Source organism: Plectropomus leopardus, chromosome 8 (assembly GCF_008729295.1).
Source record: "Plectropomus leopardus isolate mb chromosome 8, YSFRI_Pleo_2.0, whole genome shotgun sequence".
Taxonomy (NCBI): Eukaryota; Metazoa; Chordata; class Actinopteri; order Perciformes; family Serranidae; genus Plectropomus; species Plectropomus leopardus.
The window spans coordinates 20572092-20592844 of NC_056470.1; the positions used below are offsets into that span (position 1 = coordinate 20572092).

Genomic DNA, 20753 nt, shown 5'->3' on the forward strand with positions numbered 1-20753 from the left:
ACGGAGGGGTGTGTCGTTATTTTTTCACAGTAGTGAGTAACCCACTTTGTGTGCATCGTTCTGAGTCCTGATCATGAATTCTCATAAATGCAGTTTTGCTCCACAATCCGCCCTACGCAGAGAGAGAGAGGGAGAGAGAGCGAGAGCTGCTCCTCCTCCTCCTCCTCCTCCTCCTCCTCATTCGTCTCTTCCCACCACTCAGTCCGAAAAGCCAACGTAAGACGGTCTTCACGGAGGACTCCTCTCATCACATCTCCGCTCGCATAATGGCAGCTGAATTAAAACAGCTGTGGTACGTCCGTGTCCGGTACTTTTCCGCTTTCATCTGAGCAGCAGCGTTTGTGTAATGTAGCTCTCCTCCTCGCTAAATAACTTCTTCTTTTCCTGGTATTTTTTTCTCCCCTCAGACACGCGTTCAGAAATTACCAAACCTCCGACTTGTAACTAAACTGCTTCAGGAAAAAAGGTCGTGTATCTTTGGATGGAGAATTTTGAGTCGGTGAGTTGGAATCGCAGATGAAGCTGTTGATATCAGCTGTAGTTATCAACCTGTTCGGCAAATTGTGTCGCTTTTTGCTTTATCGTTAAAGGGGTAGTAGCCAATCTGTCATCAAAAATAGTCAAAAAATGCTTGTTTAGAATTGCATGCAACTTAAGTCAGTCCTAAATTTGATCTGAATATGCATTAACTTCTTTGATTAATTTTGAGTTAAATAAATGCATCTTCTGTTTCTTGGTTGGAACTCAACAGGTTTTGTAGCTCTTGCTTGCATCTTTCTCCTACTCCAACCTTGTGAATGTGCCTGTGTATATTAAAGAGTTTAACTGGAAAACAACCTCTACAGACAATTTTATGATGCAGTTGCTTGGCTTGCTTGCCTGCAGTTTTTTTTTAGTTATAAAATTCAGGGAGCTCAGATGGCTGCTTCTTTGTTGTAACCCAATTGAGGGGATCTGAGAAATATAGCCTTAAAGTAATTATGGGGAAGATGATGCTTAGTGGAAATTGCACCCTGTCCCTGTAATAACATCAAAGATAACAGTATGAAATATACATTTTCTTTATAGAAGCACTGTAAAGGTTTCTCACCTTATATCTGATGTTAAAATTGCCATTAAAGATACTTTTTTGCTGTCTCAGCTGGGCTGCCATTTCTGATAAGAGCTGTATTATTGTTTCTTATCTTCATGATGCATCCATTCCCTTTATTTCACCTGCTCTGTTACTGTAACAACATGTTCCTCTCTCCCACATCTGTAACATTTGTTTATCTTAAATCTTCATCCTTACTTTGCTTTGACTCTCCCGTCATGATCAAATAAGCGGTCCTGTCCTTCCCATCCTCACAAACTCTTGCTCTCTTCCCTTTTAGGTGGTGAATGAGCTGAAGGCAAGCTGGTTGTGAAGGTGCTGGACTTGTTCCCCCCTACGCCCCAAGCCGGACACAACATGGCAGCGGGAGTAGCGGCATGGCTTCCCTTTGCACGGGCGGCAGCGATCGGCTGGATGCCCGTGGCCAATTTGCCCATGCCAGTGGCGCCCACTGAGAAGAACAAGCGTCAGGATGAGCTAATCATTCTTAATGTCAGTGGACGGCGCTTCCAGACCTGGAGGAACACGCTGGACCGCTATCCAGACACCCTGCTGGGGAGCTCTGAAAAGGAGTTCTTCTACAATGAGGAGACCAAGGAGTACTTCTTTGACCGAGATCCTGACGTGTTCCGCAGCGTGCTCAACTTCTACCGCACTGGCAAGCTCCACTATCCACGCTATGAGTGCATCTCGTCCTATGATGAGGAGTTGGCATTCTTTGGCATCGTCCCAGAGATCATTGGCGACTGCTGCTACGAAGAGTACAAGGACAGGAAAAGGGAGAATGCGGAGCGTCTAATGGATGACCAGGAGGACAACAAGGACGCAAAGCTGCCCAACATGACCTTCAGGGAGACCATGTGGCGGGCTTTTGAGAACCCCCACACTTCCACCATGGCCCTTGTCTTCTACTATGTCACTGGCTTCTTTATTGCCGTCTCCGTCATCACCAATGTGGTGGAGACGGTGCCCTGTGGCACAGTGCCCAACCAGAAGGAAGTGCCATGTGGTGAGCGCTACACCGTGGCCTTTTTCTGCATGGACACGGCCTGCGTCATGATCTTCACCGTGGAGTACCTAATGCGCTTGTTTGCTGCACCTAGCCGCTACCGCTTCATGAGGTCCGTCATGAGCATTATCGACGTGGTGGCCATCTTGCCCTACTACATTGGCCTGGTGATGACTGACAACGAGGACGTGAGCGGCGCATTTGTGACGCTCCGTGTTTTCCGCGTGTTCCGTATCTTTAAGTTCTCCCGTCACTCGCAGGGCCTGCGCATCCTGGGCTACACGCTAAAGAGCTGTGCTTCTGAGCTGGGCTTCCTGCTCTTCTCCCTCACCATGGCCATAATTATCTTTGCTACCGTCATGTTCTACGCAGAGAAGGGTTCAAGCTCCAGCAAATTCACCAGCATCCCAGCCTCCTTCTGGTACACCATTGTTACTATGACAACACTCGGGTAAGAGCAGAGCAGACACCTCTTTTATTTGGTTGCGAGTGCTATGTGTGAAAGTGTGTATTTTCAGTTGGGTCTGTCTTGTGTGGGTAAATGTTTGACAATGATTCCACTTGAAATCTGCATCTGACTCTGTGGCCTAAAAACCTACAACTGCTTCAAAAGTCAGTGCCCCCCTTTCCAAGACAAACTTCATGCATAATGATACACGACTACAGAGCACTTTCCAGCCTGTGTCTGCTGCTTTAAGAACTGACTGTATTCTTCTGGGGAAAGAGCGGCCATCAGGATGTTCTCTCCCAGTAATGGCCATGCCAGTGCATGCCCTTTACACATCACAGATTACAGGGACAGAGAGAAGCAGGAGATTGTCGAGAAACGGGGAAAGCATCTAAGTGAAACAAAAACACTGGATAGGAATTATATCATTACTTTTATCTCTTACATGCCCTTTGGTTAGCACTAATGCTCTTTCAGTTCAGGATGAACTGAAATAGTGACTTCGCATTTTGAGAGCCCTCCTCCTCCTTCACTTGCTCTTTATGTGTTACACTAGTTGCTGGCCTCAAAAATTAAGTGCCTCTTGGTACAGAGGCTCTGATGCAGAATATCAAATCTCCATTTTAAGAGGCAAGTGAGAGGGTTCAGTTATTTGCATTTGGATAAAAGATAATTATTGTTATTAACACATTTTTTTAAAGGCATACATGTTTTCATTATTCACTGAATGCCCAATTAACCTGCAGCCCGGGGCTGTTGTTACTGTTTGTTTTTACAATGTCATGAATCTGCTTTGATTGAGTTAAGATGAACACTAGGAGCATTTTGATAATTTTTCTCCCTTTTTTATGTCATCATATATTTCCACCAGCCGTAAAGTGAGGGGACCCACATATACATCATTAATTTTACACTGTGCCAACACACACAAACACACACACACACACACACACTTCCGTGATGCAGCACTATTAGGCCTAATGGTAATGTGTTTCATGAGCGTCCCCTGTTGTGGATGTGTGAGTCAGACTGAGAGGCTGACAAATTGCAGCATCCTGCTAAATGTCAGAGTCATGGAGGCCATAAATGGCTCTGAGCTCATTGCTGTGACACACTTGGCACCCTGTCATTGTGCCCCGCCATTCACAACCTGCCCAGAAGAACTGGTGTTGAGCAGATGTTTGATTCTGGATCGCTTGTTTTTCGTTTGTGGACAGATGAATAGCTGCTGAATTGTGGCAAAAAGCATGAAATTCTCAGCTCTGTTGTCTGTTAATTTTGTGCAGATGCAGCAGTTTGCTTTGCTGTCCATGCTAGCCTGTAATCTCTCAGTGAGACCTGAGACACTGGATTGGTCTCCTGTTGCGTTTACAGTAGGACGGTAAAAGAGGAGGGTATGTGTGTTGAGCATGTATCTGTTTGTGTATGAAGAGGGGGGTAGTTGTTGAGCTTGGCCTCATCAATAAAGCAGGGGCCAGAAGTGGGTGTCAAAGTGACTAATGATGTGGCCCACTGCATCTGCTGACTAATGTAAACCTGCCTGACATTCTGGTCTCTGCTCCTTGTTTACGTCATAAACACACACAAACAAACAATACACACACAGACAATATCTGGCTTTGTGCATTTATTACATAAAGACAAATAAAGCTGTGAATCTCCATTTGTATGCACGCTAAAAGACCTTTCATGTGGGTTTTCCTTTAGATGGGGTAAGCATGTTTCCAGTTAATGTGGTTTTAGATGTGCAAACACCATATTTAAGTTTTTTTCTATTTTTCTTCTTTAATTTGCATTGAAATCTTCAGATAGATATCTTCACTCTCTGCTGTGCAGCAACTCATACTCATCTGACTAAATAAGATGAAAGCCAGTTCCCACAGACAATGTTTTTCTTGACTTCTTGTCTTCCTGTCTAGGTGCCTCAGGGCTTAGTGTTGCGCTGTTCCGAGTGTGTTCTGCTTTGTTCTCCTTGTGGAGATACTCATATCATCTGCACTCTCATGTTTAATTTACCGCCAACTTGTGAGCTTTAGCCCTGGTGTTTGTGCTTCACTCAGAGAAAGACAGTTGTGTGTGTGTGTGTGTGTGTGTGTGTGTGTGTGTGTGTGTCTGTCAGATAGTGTGTTTAGATGCACACATCAGGGGTGGGGGAAAAAATCGATACAGCATAGTTTTGCACTATTTTGCATGGTTATATTGTATCAATACATAGACACTATGTATTTGTTTTTTAATAGAAATCAGTAATCTTTCAGCCCGATCCGGCGGGGGTGGTTTTTAGTCCGTTCAAACCTGCCACCCTGACTCTGTTTCCTCTTTCTTTCTTTTCTATTACTGTTCTCTGGCCTTTATATTTAAGTCATAACTGCTGATCAGTGACCCTAGGATCTTCATTGAGTGCTTATCCTTTTCTGGAGCACAAGTTTCTTGAATTTTAGTTGAATATCAAAAATACAAATCAAACATTTGGTAGCCTACTACAGTAATACAATAAATTGCTTTTAGGTTTGGGCAGTATAACAGTATCACAGCATCACGGTATTATGGTATACCAAGAAATCCTCATGGTATGTTTTTCTATACCGTCCTAAATGCAGGCACTCCTCTTTCTATTTAACTCATTGTATGAAGTGCACAGCACGCACCACCATAGCTCAGTGTCTGGGGTCTACTGGTGGAATGGACAGCTGATCTGAAAGACACCATGACAGCTAGTGGCGGAAGGATAAGTTACAGGACTGTAAACACTTGGCAGCCATCAAGAGCAGAGACCATGGGAAATAACAGCATGTTTTTTTTTTTAAGTCTAACTCGATCATTTAAGGATTTGTTCTAAACGAACCACAGCTTGTGATTGTTGGAACAGTGGACTTACTATCAAGAGTAACCAAGAAGTTTTTGTTGAGTTTTATTCTGTTCCTGTCGAGTTTGAATGAGTTAACGCTGCATACTTACAGTCATATACCGTTTACCCTGATAAAAGTTTTGGAGGGTATATGAAGGCATGAAATATGACATACTGTCCAAGCCCTATTGCTTTTTCAAACCACTAGATACATGTTGGTGTAATGAAAATGAGATTTACAGACTCAAAGCTTTCCCTTAGATTACACAGCAATTGAAAAGTTTTTTTTTATTAATTTGCAGATTTAAAAAAGGCAATAACTTGCAACATAAAGCAATAAGTTATCAGAACACTCAACATATCGCCAAACATTAAAAATGGCAGTAATATTATATCGTGACCACAGTATCATGATTCCCACCCCTAGCAGACACGTGCTCATTAACTCTGACATTCAGCATCAACTGTGCCCTATCTGTTCCTCATACATGCTGCTTTGCTCGCTGTGGCTTTTTGAGTGTTTTGTTTATCTGACTTTAATCCGGCCTCAGTCAGAATCCATAATCCCCCTTCAACAATGGGCAATGAAATACCAGGTGAATAGCTTTTTCAAGTTCAGCGCTCCTCTTTCTTCCCAGAAGTGGAAGTTGTTTAAATGATAACAGCATGTCAGAAAAGAAGGGGAATTGAGTCTTGGCTGAGAGTAGAGGGAGAAAATTAAAGAGAGAGGAAAATACACAATCAGATGTTTGTTTATTCCATCTGACTTATTAGTTATATCTGCAGCAAGACAAAATGCAGGGAGCATATTTTGGTATAAAGTGAATTTGGTACAAACAAGAACTCTAAAATCCTCCAAGACAGACCCCCAGAGGCTTTGCTGCTTCTTATGACCAACTGGACAAAAAGAGGTTTAACCACCCATGCAAGTTAGTGAGCCACCAACCAACACTGCCGTCCTTAGAGCCCTGTGCTCACTCTACAGCAGAGCTAAAAAGCTTAGCTCAAATCCAGCAAATGAGGGGCATGTAGGCACACAGTGGTAAGGCTTTAGTTAAATCAGAGACATTTAGGCAATAGGACCTATGAGGGATTTTGTCCCCTAGGTTGTTAAACAAATTGATTTTGACCTTTGAGTGATAATAATTTTGAGCATTTGTCATATTTGTTGATCCTGAATACTAAACTGCTGCCTGGCTGGTTGGCAGAGAGGCAATTGCTAAACCTCAGCTTTTCATTACGGGTCCATCTAGACCCTAATGTAGTCAATGTCTTTATTCACACTGAAAGAGACTCAAGAAAATGACTTGGTCTGACGTGATCCCAGTTCAGCAGTTAGGTTGTAAAGTTAACTTTGTAAAGGTTGCTAACAAGACTTTTAGTTTTGTTTTATTGTATTTATTCATCATGATCTTGTTTGGAGAACTTTTGTTTACGTTTAGCACTGGGACCAAATTGCTTTAATGGCCTATCTTTAGTGATAGTGAGTCTAAGATGTTATTGCAGTTGCACCTCTAAATTCAATAGCAAATTTTTAATACAATATCTGAACTATCTAAAACAGAGAAAAAAAGCAATTAAAAGTATTGAAGTGGCGTATCTTAACATATCACCTTTTTTTGTCGCAATGAGTCACAGTCAGTCAAATGTGTTATGTTTGGAATAACAGGCTTTTTTTTTCATAATGACATTATAGTCATTAACATGCTAATTCAGCATATAGGAGTGAGATATTCCTCTACCTGTACCTTACTTTTTCACTGACTGTTGCAGCACTTATGAAACTCATTTTATCCATATAGATAACTGGAAAAGCATTGCCTGTTTAATAGAAGGAAATAAATTGCTTGTTTTTTTTAAAGTCTATTTAAATATGAACTTAATTTCTGAAAATGCCTCTGTGCTAAAAATAAGACAATAGAAAAAAGGGAAAAAACAAACAAACAAACAAACAAATACACATAACAAAACAAAAAAAAGAAACAAAGCACAAAACCCACCCAACCTAGACACCCAAGACTAAATCAAAGGATCCTCCATTCAGTTGATAGAAAAAATAATTAAGTTGCACTACACTGTTGTTTTCTCTAAATATTGCATGTAATAGTCGACCTTTTCTTCCTTCTCTCTATCACTCTCTCACATATACACACATGCAGCGGCAAGTCTAACTAAAGTCGGGTTGTGTTTGAGTGATTGATTGCTTCGCGTAAATGAATATGATTGATTACTATTACCCCACCCCTGGGGGTTGTCGCATCTTGTTGAAGCTTAGACTGTGTATGGGTATTTATCAGTGAAGCTTCGAAGCCACAAAAATGGTATTAAGAACAGACCTAGACTCCACTGGTTTCAAAAATATGTCCGATTATATGTAAGTGTGTGAGAAATTGACTTCTCACATGATTTATTACCTCAGTAAACATTTTTCCATGAGTTTATGGTCTCAGTTTGGAGATTCAAGTCTTCTTTAGTACAACTTTTATGTTTATTTCGTTAATTATGGTCACACTTAATGTAAAAAAGCCTAAGATGGCGACAACCTAAATGCCAAAATCAAGGCTTCAAAATGTTACTCCACGAACTGTGACATAAAAGAGGCTACATCCACTTCTTTTTTTACAGTCAATTCTAGATAATTAGCATTTGTTGCCTTGCAGTCAATTTACAAGGCCTTTACCTTTATAATATAAAGAGTAAATTTGTTTGAGCAGTCAAAACCCACTTGTTCCAGTGCGCTCTGAATGCACTCTTATTACATGTAACAAAACACTCCAGCTGTTCTCTATGCATCTCGTCGTCTTTGCAGACTCATTAGGCCGTTCCATTTGATAAAGTATTGATGAGACTCGGAGTGTTTGGTTGTGTTGTAGTCATTAGCATAGCCCTGCCTGAGTATGATTAATATCCTTATCAAAGACCAGCTTCTTTTGATCATTGCTCCTCAAAGATCAATACACTGCTCTCTGTTACCCAGACAACCACGCAAGATCTTTGACGTACACTGTTTGTTGCTGTGGTGAATGGGTTACGTGTGCATGTAGACAATATGTGTGTGTGTGTGTGTGTGTGTGTGTGTACACACACTAGTGTACTTAAATTGGCATTTGTGGCCTTCTTTGTGTACCTTTGTCTCCACCCCCTTTCACAACTCATTGTCATCGAGCACTGATTTATAGAGTATTTATTTTGGAGCCAACAGCTTGCGAAAAATGATGATCAATGCAGATGAGTGAATATTGATTTTTTGCAGTAGAGAGAAATGTGGCGGCCATTGTTAGTGCTACTAATTGGAACAGGTGATAAGGATATGAATGAAAGATAGCACCTAAATGTAATGTCACTGACCCCTTATCTTGGATTTATGAGAGCAGTTCAGGAAGTAATTTGTCCGTGTCGATTTAACTTCAGGTCTGTTTTCAACCTTCTCTTTTAAAGGTCAGGATTAGTGGTCAGCTGACCTTTACTCATATCAATTAAGACTTATTTTGAGTTTGCATAATGACAGGAGAACACGAGTGCATGACCCGCATACAGAGCACGGCAGTGTAAGTTAATTGGCTCAGTGTCACGACTACTGTAAATGTAACATGTAAGAAATGTGAGATGAGAGAATTCGCCTTATTTAGACACCATACTGAAATATAGCACATTGAAATGCAAATAATCCACTGTGTGTGTACAGTCAGAGCACTCCAGTTCATACACTGAACCAAATCAAATTATTTCTTTCCCCTTCAATGATTTCTTCATTAAATCAAGACTAATTATTCATTAAGATAGTAAGAGTTATTATCATGGGTTTTAAGGGATTTACTCATGGGGTTGATATATGGAGATATTCCAGGGAACATTTACATTTACAGTCCCAGCATTTGGCAGACAGTCTTTTCCGGAGCAACTTACAATACTTCTCAGTATTTATAATGGAGACAGCACCATCAGTTAAGGCAGCCAGTGATTAGCTGACCACAAGTGCTTGTGGTGCTGAAGAGTTAGAGTGTGTGCTTAACTAACCAGTTTAAAGCTAAGCATATAGTGTCCTTACAGATGACTCTTAATAATGTTAAGTCTATGTTAAGTAAAGTCTATGATGTAAAAAGTCTTTTTTGGGCTCAATGGCATCATATATTTGTTCCATATCCAGAAAATGTTTCATTACATGTGATCTGTAGCCAGAAGTATAATCTTGAGTCTACATTAAGGTACCATTAATGCACAGAAAGTGATGGGTCAGAGAGTCCACTTCCTGACATACTGTCCAGAGGCTTTCTCTGTGCTCTGTTGGCCTGCAGTCTTGCTTTTTGTATTTCATTGTAGTGTTGTTTTGTTGTTGTTTTTTTCCTTTTTTGTTTCTTTTTTTTTGCAATAGCGTACAACCAACAAAAGCTATGGTACAATTGTCATTTGGCAGGGATCCAGCCAAGTCTGCAAACTGTAAATAACAGTAAAGAGACTAGAGAGGCTTTGTAACTTCATTTTAATATCTCAGTGCTTGTCATGAATTATGGATTAATTACTTCTTCACACTGACAGAGATCCAAATTCCTAATAAAAGGTGGATTTAACAGATTTTCTCATTTTTCTTAGTCATATTTCTGTATAAAATCTTTGTCACCTCTCACTGGCTGAGTGAAACTAGAGGGAGTGTGAGTGTATTAAAAAGCTCAGTAACATCTGCAGTCCTCTTTAGCCTCAAAATGGTTTCTGTACAGCACTGACCTCCAGCTGAACTGGCCAATTCTTTATGATGGACACACATATACACACAAAAGTATGTATTTGGAAAAAGTGAATCTGGACTTTGACCTCCCAGCTGTTATTCTCCTGCAATTTGTCTTTCCTCACCCTCTCTACCTCAGTCTCCTCCCCGAGTAGAGGGACGTAAGGAGACAATGCGCTCCGTGCTGCTGCCTCTCACCTGGCCCTCTGACCCCTATTCCCCTCTCCAGCACTAGTAAAGAAAAAAACAACAGAAAAGAGGCCACAAAATAGAAGAGTCAGTCCCTTTTCACCCCTCACACCTTGGTGTCTTCGGTGTGTTTCTAGTGTGGCTCTGGGCTTCGCAACATCGCTCAATCAGTCATTCTGTTTGCTCCAGACTAAGATCTTGACAGTCAGATGAAACTTGGTGCAGACATTTTGTCTCCAGATGGTGAATCCTGTTGACTGAATTACCAAAAGCCCAAAACTGATATGATGCAGTGCATCCAAAACTGCTAAACTGATGTCTGCCAGATTTAGTTAACTTGAATGTTAAAAGTGGTGGGCAAGAGGGATAGAAATCTTCCATCACATTATATCATGTCATAAGTGTGTGACCCCTTAGTGATCATTCTGTAAATTCCCAAGTTTTTGCTGTTTTATTTTTTCTCGGTGCAATTTAGTTTGAGTCGCGGAGTGGAGGATTTAATAGTCTATTAGTTCGTGGTCGTATCGACCGGAGAGATCATCAGACCAGTGGATCACATAAGCGAAGCAGCTGCCACAGAGACGACTGAAAGCAAACTTTTTGACCCAGCAGCAGACTGTAGGGTTCATATTTCAATGCAAACACAATAGGATTGCAATGCTATGAGATTTTCACGGTATGATTACAATTACTCTTCTTTTTTCAGCTAAAACACTCAAATATGTTGAAAAAATTCTATCACTAACAGTTCTAGCATTGTAAGTAAAGCTTGAAAGACTTGAAAAGACAACATGTATCATACATATCAATATTATGCTAACCAAATGCCAACCCATATTGAAATATGTATCACAATATTGATATGTTATTGTTATTGTCCATCTTTAATGTAGCATTTGCCAGGAGCATTCAGTTCTAAGCACAGCTTGGGTCAATATAGAGCTGGATAGGAATATAGGAATATAGGAATACCATAGTTTTCTTCTTTCATCCATCTCGGGTGATGAATGATAGATTACAGACTAACAGAGCTGCATGGCTGTAGACTTGTGTTTTTTCTTTGACTTTCTCTACATGATTAACTACCTCTAACCGTCCTTCTTTTTCTTGTTTCCTTTTGAACTGATGTCTATCCCGAGGCTGCGTGTACATGTTTGTGTGCATGCCTATTTTGACGTTTTCTTCGATGTGTTTGGTGTTTGTTTCCCACTGTGAAGGCAAATGTTTGCATGTTAGTATGTTCTGTTCTCTAACTCAGTGTACCTTGCTAAAGTAATTATGCCTCCACGTTAAGTTTAATGTCTTTGGCCGCTGAATTGTGACTTTATTGAGGTTGTTATAAAGGCGGAAAAAATCACTAAAGTAATTTTCCAGGTCTGTGGTTTCTAGGTACACAGCAATAACTCACAGTATTTTCATGTTTCTGCTCATACCAGTGAATGTAACTTACATCTGCCTCGATTATGGAGGGACATGCTGAATCCATTACCTGGTGGTCAGACGCATCAGAGAACAGGGGCAGGTATCACAAATCTAAACTGTGTGTTTAATTGTTGCACCTGAATTAAAATATAAATAACTTACGGCACAGTGTTAAATGAGTTAGTGAACAGGGAGCTCATTTAGCTTAAGAAAAATGGCACCAACCCCAAAGCCTAGATGGACTTAAACTCTAAAACTGCATTTTATCAGCGTCAGTTGTTTGAATCAAATTTGTTTTTTTGATTGATTGTTTTTTAAATAAATGTTTCTTCTGTAATCTCAAATTTTAAATAATTGGATGCAGTTTTATTTATATGATGGTACTGGAGTACAACCAGATGACATTTTGCCCTGATAATGGAACTAGATGAAAAGTCAGGGGATAATCAGAGTCAGTAGGATTTACTCCCTGAAGATCATTAACAGCTGAACAAAATTTTATGGCAATCCATCCAAAACCTGAGCAAGGCTACATTCGCATTACAGGGCTTAATGCTCAATTCAAATTATTTCCCCAGATGTGAGCTTTCCGCCTGAACTCTTCACATCCATGTTTGCAGTGACCTGTCTCTGACATCAGTGTGATCGGATCTCTTCCCTGAAACTCCTCACATGTAACCAATAACGGCACACACATATGCGCTGGAACAGCAGGTCAAAGTCAACTTTATTATCAATTCTGCCATATAAATGCAGCCCAGATTGGTATGAAATGCCATTTCCCACAGACCCCCGATGTAAGCAAACAATTATAGAAACAGTATAAAAAATAGGTAAGGACTTGATAAAAGTACTAAAATTACAATTAAAGCAAGGCATACATGACAAGGCACAAGCACCGACTTAAGTGTTACGACAAGTGTAAGTATTTTTTTCTGTTGTGCAGCAAAAGAATAGAATAGGGCAAATAGGGCAAATATAATAAATAGTTCAAAACAAAAATATCACATTTGCAAAAGAGGGATTGGAGGGAATAATTAATGACATACAGGTGCAAGCTTCTTCTCATGAGTAATCGCCATAGTAGAAATGTCTGCCAGTGTCATTCTGCATAATAATTAGCCACGCTTTTCTGTTTGGGGGAGTGTGCAATGTATTTTCAGAGAAATGGCCATTTGGACAAATAAGCATTTGTCTTTAGGATATTGGACTTAAATGAGCTTTCAGTCCACTAGCTCTATTAGCACTTATTGCTGGTGGCTCTGTGGAGAGGGAGGTGTGGCTGCAGCCAGAATAGGAGTCAAGAGTGGTGGGGCAGTGATGTGGAGGGTGTCACAGAGGAACTGTTTTTCCAGCTCTTTAGGATGTCCAGGGCTACATTTAAATATCGCTTTTAGTGCCTCACGAGAACGCTGTCACGGCATGGAGGCAAGCTGTACACGTCATAAAGCATCTGGCTGTTGGGCTCTATTGGCTGGCGATTGAGGCAGCTGTCTGTAGTGTCAATGAACCGCTCTGACAGTGTGTGTGGTGAGTGATCTGCACCCGCTCAGTCAAGTTTTAAGTGGAAAAATGATGACAAAAAAAAAGACACATGAATTCCAACATAAGCACAGCCAGTGATCAGATATGCATCAAATTTAAGACCGCATATAAAAATGACCCAAATCTGATTGGAAATAATCAGATTCTGTGTTGACAAAAATTAGATGTGTGTCACATTAGAGCAGAAAAAACAAAAAATCGTATTTTGGCGACATTTGCTTGTAATGTGAACATAGCTCCAAAATGGTGGACTGACATATTGACATTGTCCTTCATCTAGCTATGCTGCTAGCATGACTACCTCCTGGCCATTTTTAACATTAGCAACAAATTTAAAATTTTTAGTGCTGAATTATGGATTGGGCTAATATTGTTCATATTTGGTCTAGTAGCAGCAGAGCTGCTACAGAGTAGGTGGCTTACAAAGATTTTGCACCGATCCTTACCTTTACTTTTATTTGTCCTTGATTACAACAGCTCCATTTGTACGGCAGCTGAAAATTGGTCCAAGAACCTCAAGATATCTGCAAACAGTCCATAACCTCTATATGAAGACTAAATAAAAGCAGATTAAACATGGCAAAAAAAGGAATATACTAAGTAGTAGAGCTGTTACCTGCTGCTTGTGTTGTTGTGTTTGAGGTCACATAGTCAATATTGCACCCCAGTCTGCCTTGCAAAATCTGCCACTGAAATGATTCTTTTCAGCTCTGCTAGATGCTCACTCAGCCCCCTCTGTTTTGTTGCTGGTATGTATTTCACCCCCCTTTTCATGCAGAGATCTGGATGGTTGCCCATTTTTTGAAAAGAGATATCGAGCGCCAAGCCTTTCAAGCTTTTGCAAAATGCATTTACCTGGCCACCTGTCAGCCAAGGGGGGGAGTTTGTTGTGGCCAATGTGACTGTGAAGGGTAATTGACAAGGAGGGTCTTTCAGTGAGGTATTTCAAGCATGTGCTTTGTTTTGCCACCCTCTTATTCATCATTGACGTGCCATGCATGCAAATGCTGCCCTGTCATAGGACACTGTGTCCTGATGTACTTCATCGCAACTAACTGAGAAAAGTGATTGGAGTGATGCTCAAGGTGTTGAGGATAAAAAAAACAGTAAGTCAGACATGTGAACATTTCATCATAGAAACTGTCTCTCTCTCACTCACTCTCTCTCTCTCTCTCTCTCTCTCTCTCTCTCTCTCACACACTGTCTGTCACAGCTGATTGCCTTCAGCTCCAAGCCCACCACACTTGTGCCCACTCCTCCAATTCAATTACCAGCAGGCTCTCAGTGAGGAGCCTGAAAATGAGTCAGTGATTATCAGTTTCCAGGGTTTTTAGCAACATCCTGGACATCTAATGGCAGCTTCCCACTAATTTAAAAACCCACCACACCAAACCCTGAACTCGACCCTTCTTATTGTTTGTTGTGTAAGAGGGATGACCTTGTCTTTGCAGATATATTAAGGCTCATGTTTTGGCTTTGCATTTTTTAGCTGTGCTTGCGGCGTTGCTGTAGGGCTGGCAGTGTTGATGAGCTGGTCAGTTGTCAGCCACTTTGGTCTAGACTAAAATATTGCAAAAATTGGATTGCCAAAGAATTTATGGACATCGTAGTCCCCAGAGGATGAAGTCAACTAACTTTGGTTATCCCAATTTCACATCTTGCACAATCATGAGGTCAAAATTTTACTTTGATTAAATCCCTTTCAGCTTCAGCTGAGTTTAGTACTGCTAATCAGCAAAAATGATTACGCTAACATGCTAAACTAAGATGCTGAACATGCTAAACATCAGCGTAATTTTATTGTCACTGTGAGAATGTCAGTATGTTGACGTCAGCATTTAGCGCAAAGCACCACTTTGCCTCAAACAGCCTCAGAGTACTGCTATAGGCTTAAATAGCTCCAGAGTCTAACGCGCATTTGGGCTACTTGTATTTCCTGTTGCAAAAAGATGCATTACATTCCTGTAATTCATTAACCCCCTTGCTTCTGTGGCAGGTTATTCCCTATTTCTACAGCCACCTGTTAAATAATTGCCTGATATCAGACAGAACTGTCAACCCGTTGCACTCATTTCCATTTTCAGTCTGACATTTCATCCACTCTAACTGATATCAGTGGGGGAGGAGGATTCAGTTGTACCTAACCAATCACTAGAAAATAACGTATTCACCTTAATCTAACATCATTTTTAATCCACACTGATACATAGCCATGCCAGTATACCAGTTTTGCCAGGGTTTTAAGAGTGGAGGGGAGAGTAAAGTAAAAGTAAAACAAGCTATAATAGATATGTTAATTTAGAATAATAGCATCTATGTATGTATCTTGTATATATCACCGCTTCTCAATGATCCCAGCGTGGTGCTTGATAACACCTTGACAACAATGTTACTTCCACCTGTGGTGCTGATTGACTAATCGAGCCCCCCCGCTGGGCTCATTAGTTTGTTTTTTATTTTAACCAAGAAACCTTTGTTTCATGTCACAATTCCAGACTGATCAATCAATCCAAGCTCAGTAGTGTGGTTAATTTGCTTCCAGGGAAGTGCAGTAAAAAATGACAATAAAATGCAAACAAGGTGCTGAATATATACCAGAATCTCTCAAAACAAGAAAAAGGGCATGTACCTGTTTAAATTGTCAAAACAGGTAAACTGCTTCTCGGTTTGATTTAACCATGTCTCATAAAGAAAAGGCTGATGTAAGAGGACGATTACGTCATCACATTGCAATGCATTATTGTCGTCATCTGTGGAGTGGCCCTTGATTTAGCTGGCTGTGAACAAACACTAGAATGTAAACAATTATGGATTAGACAGTATTGTGTCCACCGGGCAGACACGCTCATTACAGAGTGGATAATGAGTGACTGAAGTGAATGTGAGTGATAGTTCTCCATATATGTAGGCCAAGTTATAGAAATAAATCGCCTCTCATTTCCCTGTAGAGAATGTGATAAACGCTGTCTGAATGGCTCTGATTAATCTTCCCAGACTCGCAGCCAAGGCTTTTTGAACAGGTAGACGTCATTGTTCCATTTATTTTGCACTGACATACATGCATTTTCTGTCACACACCCACACTATCTGTGTCTGCGTGTTTCTGAGTGTACTGTAATTCATAAACTGTGTTCTGTGCTGATTACCCAGGGTGACAAAAGCAATTGTTCTGCTACACTAAATCTGTGGGGATTAATGCTTGTCTCTGGAGCTGTTCCCTCTGCTTTGGTGTGTGTGTGTGTCTGTGTGTGTGTGTGTGTGTGTCTATGTGTGTGTCGGTTGTCTTTTCCTCTCTTCTCCACCCTGACAGGCTTCACTGAGGATGATCTTACTGGATTCCTCGTCCTGACACTTGATTTGCTGTGGGTTAATAAAAAAAGCTTACTCGTGTAATGGTTAAACATTGTGCCTGGTACTCATAGTATATTAGAGTTCTCTACTTTCATTCTCATGTCAGTGGATGGATGTACTGTAGGATGTGTCCTTCACAAAGCTAGGAATCAACTTTTTTTTGATCCAGATGTCTTTAGGGGATTACTCATGCTGAGGGATTAATCCTGCCATGTGCCATCTGACAGCGCCAAGCACTGGGAAGAGCATAAAAGTCAATTCATGGACTAACACCATTAATAGATTTCAGTAAGCCTTTTTTCCCTTCAAAGGTTGACTTGTGGCAATATTAATTCAATTTCCGAACCCCTCTCGTGCGTAACCCATCTTCAACCTCTCTGCCCTGTGAGGACCGAGGCCATGGTCCACTGCCGCTCAATAAGAAGTCTCCTCAAAGGATTTTCACTAGCCTCATTTCACTGGAGACAATCTGCATTACAGTATGTTTTAATCTTATTAGCATTGAATTAACACCACATCAATGACCTGCTCAAAGCAAAGAGCTTAAAAGTCCATCCAGTTCTTCAGATGATATGCAAAACAGATTTAGAAGCACTTCTAGGCATGCGAATCATCGGCGCTATCAGTTTACTGTGGGTAACAAATCATGTTGAATGCACTATATGGAAAACAGTTTAGCTGTTGAGGGGAGACGGTCCATAACCTTGGTATCATATACATGAACAATACGCTTCAATCTTACACATGAGGGACAATTGAACACATGTGCAGCGTGAGCAAATTGATTTTGTTTCACTGCAGAGGGTTGGTGGATAGGACATAACCTCCATGTCCAGATGCAGTGTGTAATATAGACGAGGTCTATCCGTGATATATGATGCTGTCAAATGTACATATGTGTACAAATGTACAAATGTGGGCAGTTTGAGTGTGAGGAAATGGGGTTATAACATTCAGTCTCTGCTCAAAAGTAATTTGTATTTCCGGGCTGCATTTGTTAAAGACTACATGAAGTCAAAGCATGAAATAAATGTTTCAGGGAAAATCTAATCTGCTAAAGTGTGTATATAGAAACCTGATTTTACCTCTCTTTATTCTAGTATCTTTATAAAGGCGTGTTCATTTTGTTTCATAAATCTTTTTAGTTTAAATGTCATTTTTCATAGATATGAAGACATTTAGTTTAGCAGCGAAATACTAAAAGCCTCAGTTGCATATGTAATCTTAAATGCAATCTCACTTTATCGGTCAGCTCCTTTATCTCTTTCCTTTTTTCTGTTTTCCTTTATAACTTTAGTCTTATACTTGTCCCGTCACTGCCTCTGCACCTCATTTGTCTTTTCTCTCCACCTATGAAGTAATGTTGATGATGTAGGGACAACGTTTTGAAAATTCTTAATTATGTTTTTAAAAGCAGAATATTTCCTCACAAAAAAGCCTGTATATAATCTCTTTCCTTTCTTTTTGTCTCTCTCCTCTCTCTTTCTCTCTCTCTCTCACACCGACTTTGAACCTGCAGAGCTGCAGTACACAGGCACAACACTCAAAGCAGGTTCTATTACAATTAATTTAGCAGAGTTTGTGCTCTACGCTCAATAGCCTTCGGCATTGTGTAGACACACAGCGGGGGAATCTCGTCTCCCAGCATGTTTGTGAGGTGAAAGAGAAAATTATCTGCTGCTCTTTATTAATATTACAAAAGCGAGGGATGAGGAGGAGAGGGGTGAAGTATGATGGCATATTAAGCCCATTGGTCTGAACTTGGGTTCTGTGAAACATAATAATGCAAATATGTAGGAACAACAAGAGCGTAAACTAATTGCATTTCAGAGGGTTGTCACATTTCAGAAATTGTTTTTGGTAATGGGTGGAAAAAGATTTAGCAGAGCCTGTACTTCTATAAAGGTTATAAAAATTTTCCCTCAGCTGCTCTGGTGGAATGAAAATGAACTGTGAATTTGTCACTGCTAATTACGCGCAGTATGTAAAGGCAGTATCCAGTATTTGTTAACTTTAAATCTCCCTTAGATTTAATGGCAGTATACTGTATCATTTAAAATGATTTTGTAGGTCACTGGAGGAGGAGTCTAACATAAATGTAGTTAGTCACTGCTGTACTGCCACAAGATGATGGCTGCACATCACTACCGGATTAGTCCAACAGCTGCTACTGCCAGCGAATCATTATTCCTTTGGAGAAAAGGTTGACTGATTTATTGGTTTGGCCAAGTGATTACCTTTGATAGGACATTGTAAAAACTATCGTTATCAGTAGCACTTCCGTTCGATAGCCTTTGGCTGCGCAGCCTCCACCAGTCACTTGGGGACAAAATCACTGAATGTACAATATAGGCCAGTTAATCAGCTAAAATATCATTATTAAGTCAACTTTTAAAAGTCCGACTTTGGTTGACCTCCACCTTAGAGTTTCATAACAATTTTATAGGCTAGTGTTATTATTATTATTTTTTTTCATTTAAATCATAGATGTACAGGGCAGATGTATATTTTTTCATACAAAGAAAATAGAAATGTTAAAAAGAAACCTTTAAATTTTACACTAAAAGGAAGTGAGGAAAAGTGAAGAAAACCATATAAAACAAAGAGAACAACAACAAAACAACAAAGAATTTTGAAGGATTGATAAATATCTGTTTTTTTTTAACTTGAGTCTACTGACACAATTTAAATCAGCAGATCCAATTAATAGCCAAAAAAGTACTCAGGTTTCAGAGGAAACTGCTGCTTATCTGCTGTCAAACTATTCACAACAATCTGATGCAGAAAAGACGACCTTACTTCTGATTTGAGCTTACACAACTTTGTCCACATTGTTATGTTATTATTTGTATGGGTATCAGACATTTATTTTAGTCTGTAAACCTTTTTATTTGGAAGCACTTTGTGCTTAAGCTTGAAAGGTGCTATATAAATAAAGATTATTGATTTGATTTATTATTATTATTATTATTATTATTGTTTATAGTAGTAGTAGTTTTTTGCTATGCAGCAATGACAAGACATAGTCAGCAGATCTTGAAGAAATAGTGTCATCTGCATATGAAAAAAGAAGTCAGTTTTTTTTAATTTCATTCCCCATGTTTGTGTCAAAATTGGTAGATTTTCCCCAAGGCACACCAAAACGAAATGGGATAATATTACCTATCATAAAAACAATGACACTAATAACATTAGTCTGTGAAAGATAAGATGGGGAAATATAAAAATAAACTTAAAGTTTTTTCATATGCAGATGACACTATTTCTTCAAGATCTGCTGACTATGTCTTGTCATTGCTGCATAGCAAAAATGCAGCAAGTTAATTCTTCCTAGTGACAAGGTCACATGACAGTAATGAAAATGCCATTCCATGATTTCCAAATACGTGTTTTCCCTTTTACCACTCAACTCTCACAAGCAGTCTAACATGGCTCATAGACTTTAGATTTGAAAAGTCTTGCATCGTTTGAGAGATACTCATGAGAAATACACAAACCCTGAACACTCCATCATCCCTTTACTTTACAGTTCGTGCAGCACTCTGCTTCCCTCTTCTACAACCAACACCTTGCATGCTGAGTGAGTTGTCTGCGTCACTAAAACAGAAGCACCATCCTGTGGGAATTATCTATGCAATTCAGGTTCTACCCACTCACCTCACCAATGTGGCTAATTAGTGTTGGACAGTGATGATAGCGGCAGCCTAATGGGTGGATATAGATCAGACAGCTGTGATGGATGCTGTGGTCAAGTGCTTTGGACCATAACGGATGATCCCAGGCCAGGTGGACCAGGCCGGCAGCAGGTGGCTGTAAGTGGAGCAACAGCTTTCCAATAGTTCCCCTTGGCCGGCTGAAATGTGGCCGCTCACGCCTCTGGACGCTCTCCCCTCTGTATCTCCATGAGCGCTACTCCAATCATGCGATTCAGTGGGTATGTAGTCATGAGCCAGAAAGTCAAAAGCAAATTGTCATCAAGAGAGAGGAGCAATTTAGAGGCTGAGTGAGACAACACATACCTCACAACTCCAGAAGTGTGGAGACAGTGTTTCTGTGTTGGTTATGTTCGAGCTGTACCGCGGGGGAGCTGTGACTTTTAAACAGATGCAGATGAGGCCTGTGCTG

At 40.3% G+C, this 20753-nt stretch overlaps 1 protein-coding gene across 1 annotated transcript in view; it reads left to right on the forward strand.

Annotated features, from left to right (window-relative positions):
* The first annotated feature begins 225 nt into the window (after window positions 1-225).
* kcnd3 (potassium voltage-gated channel, Shal-related subfamily, member 3) overlaps window positions 226-20753 on the forward strand; it is a 144924-nt gene continuing 124396 nt past the window's right edge. The window contains exons 1-2 of the mRNA XM_042492007.1: window positions 226-499; window positions 1374-2553. Coding sequence (XP_042347941.1) covers window positions 1451-2553 — 1103 coding nt within the window. The 5' untranslated portion in view covers window positions 226-499; window positions 1374-1450. The remainder of the gene's footprint in view (window positions 500-1373; window positions 2554-20753) is intronic.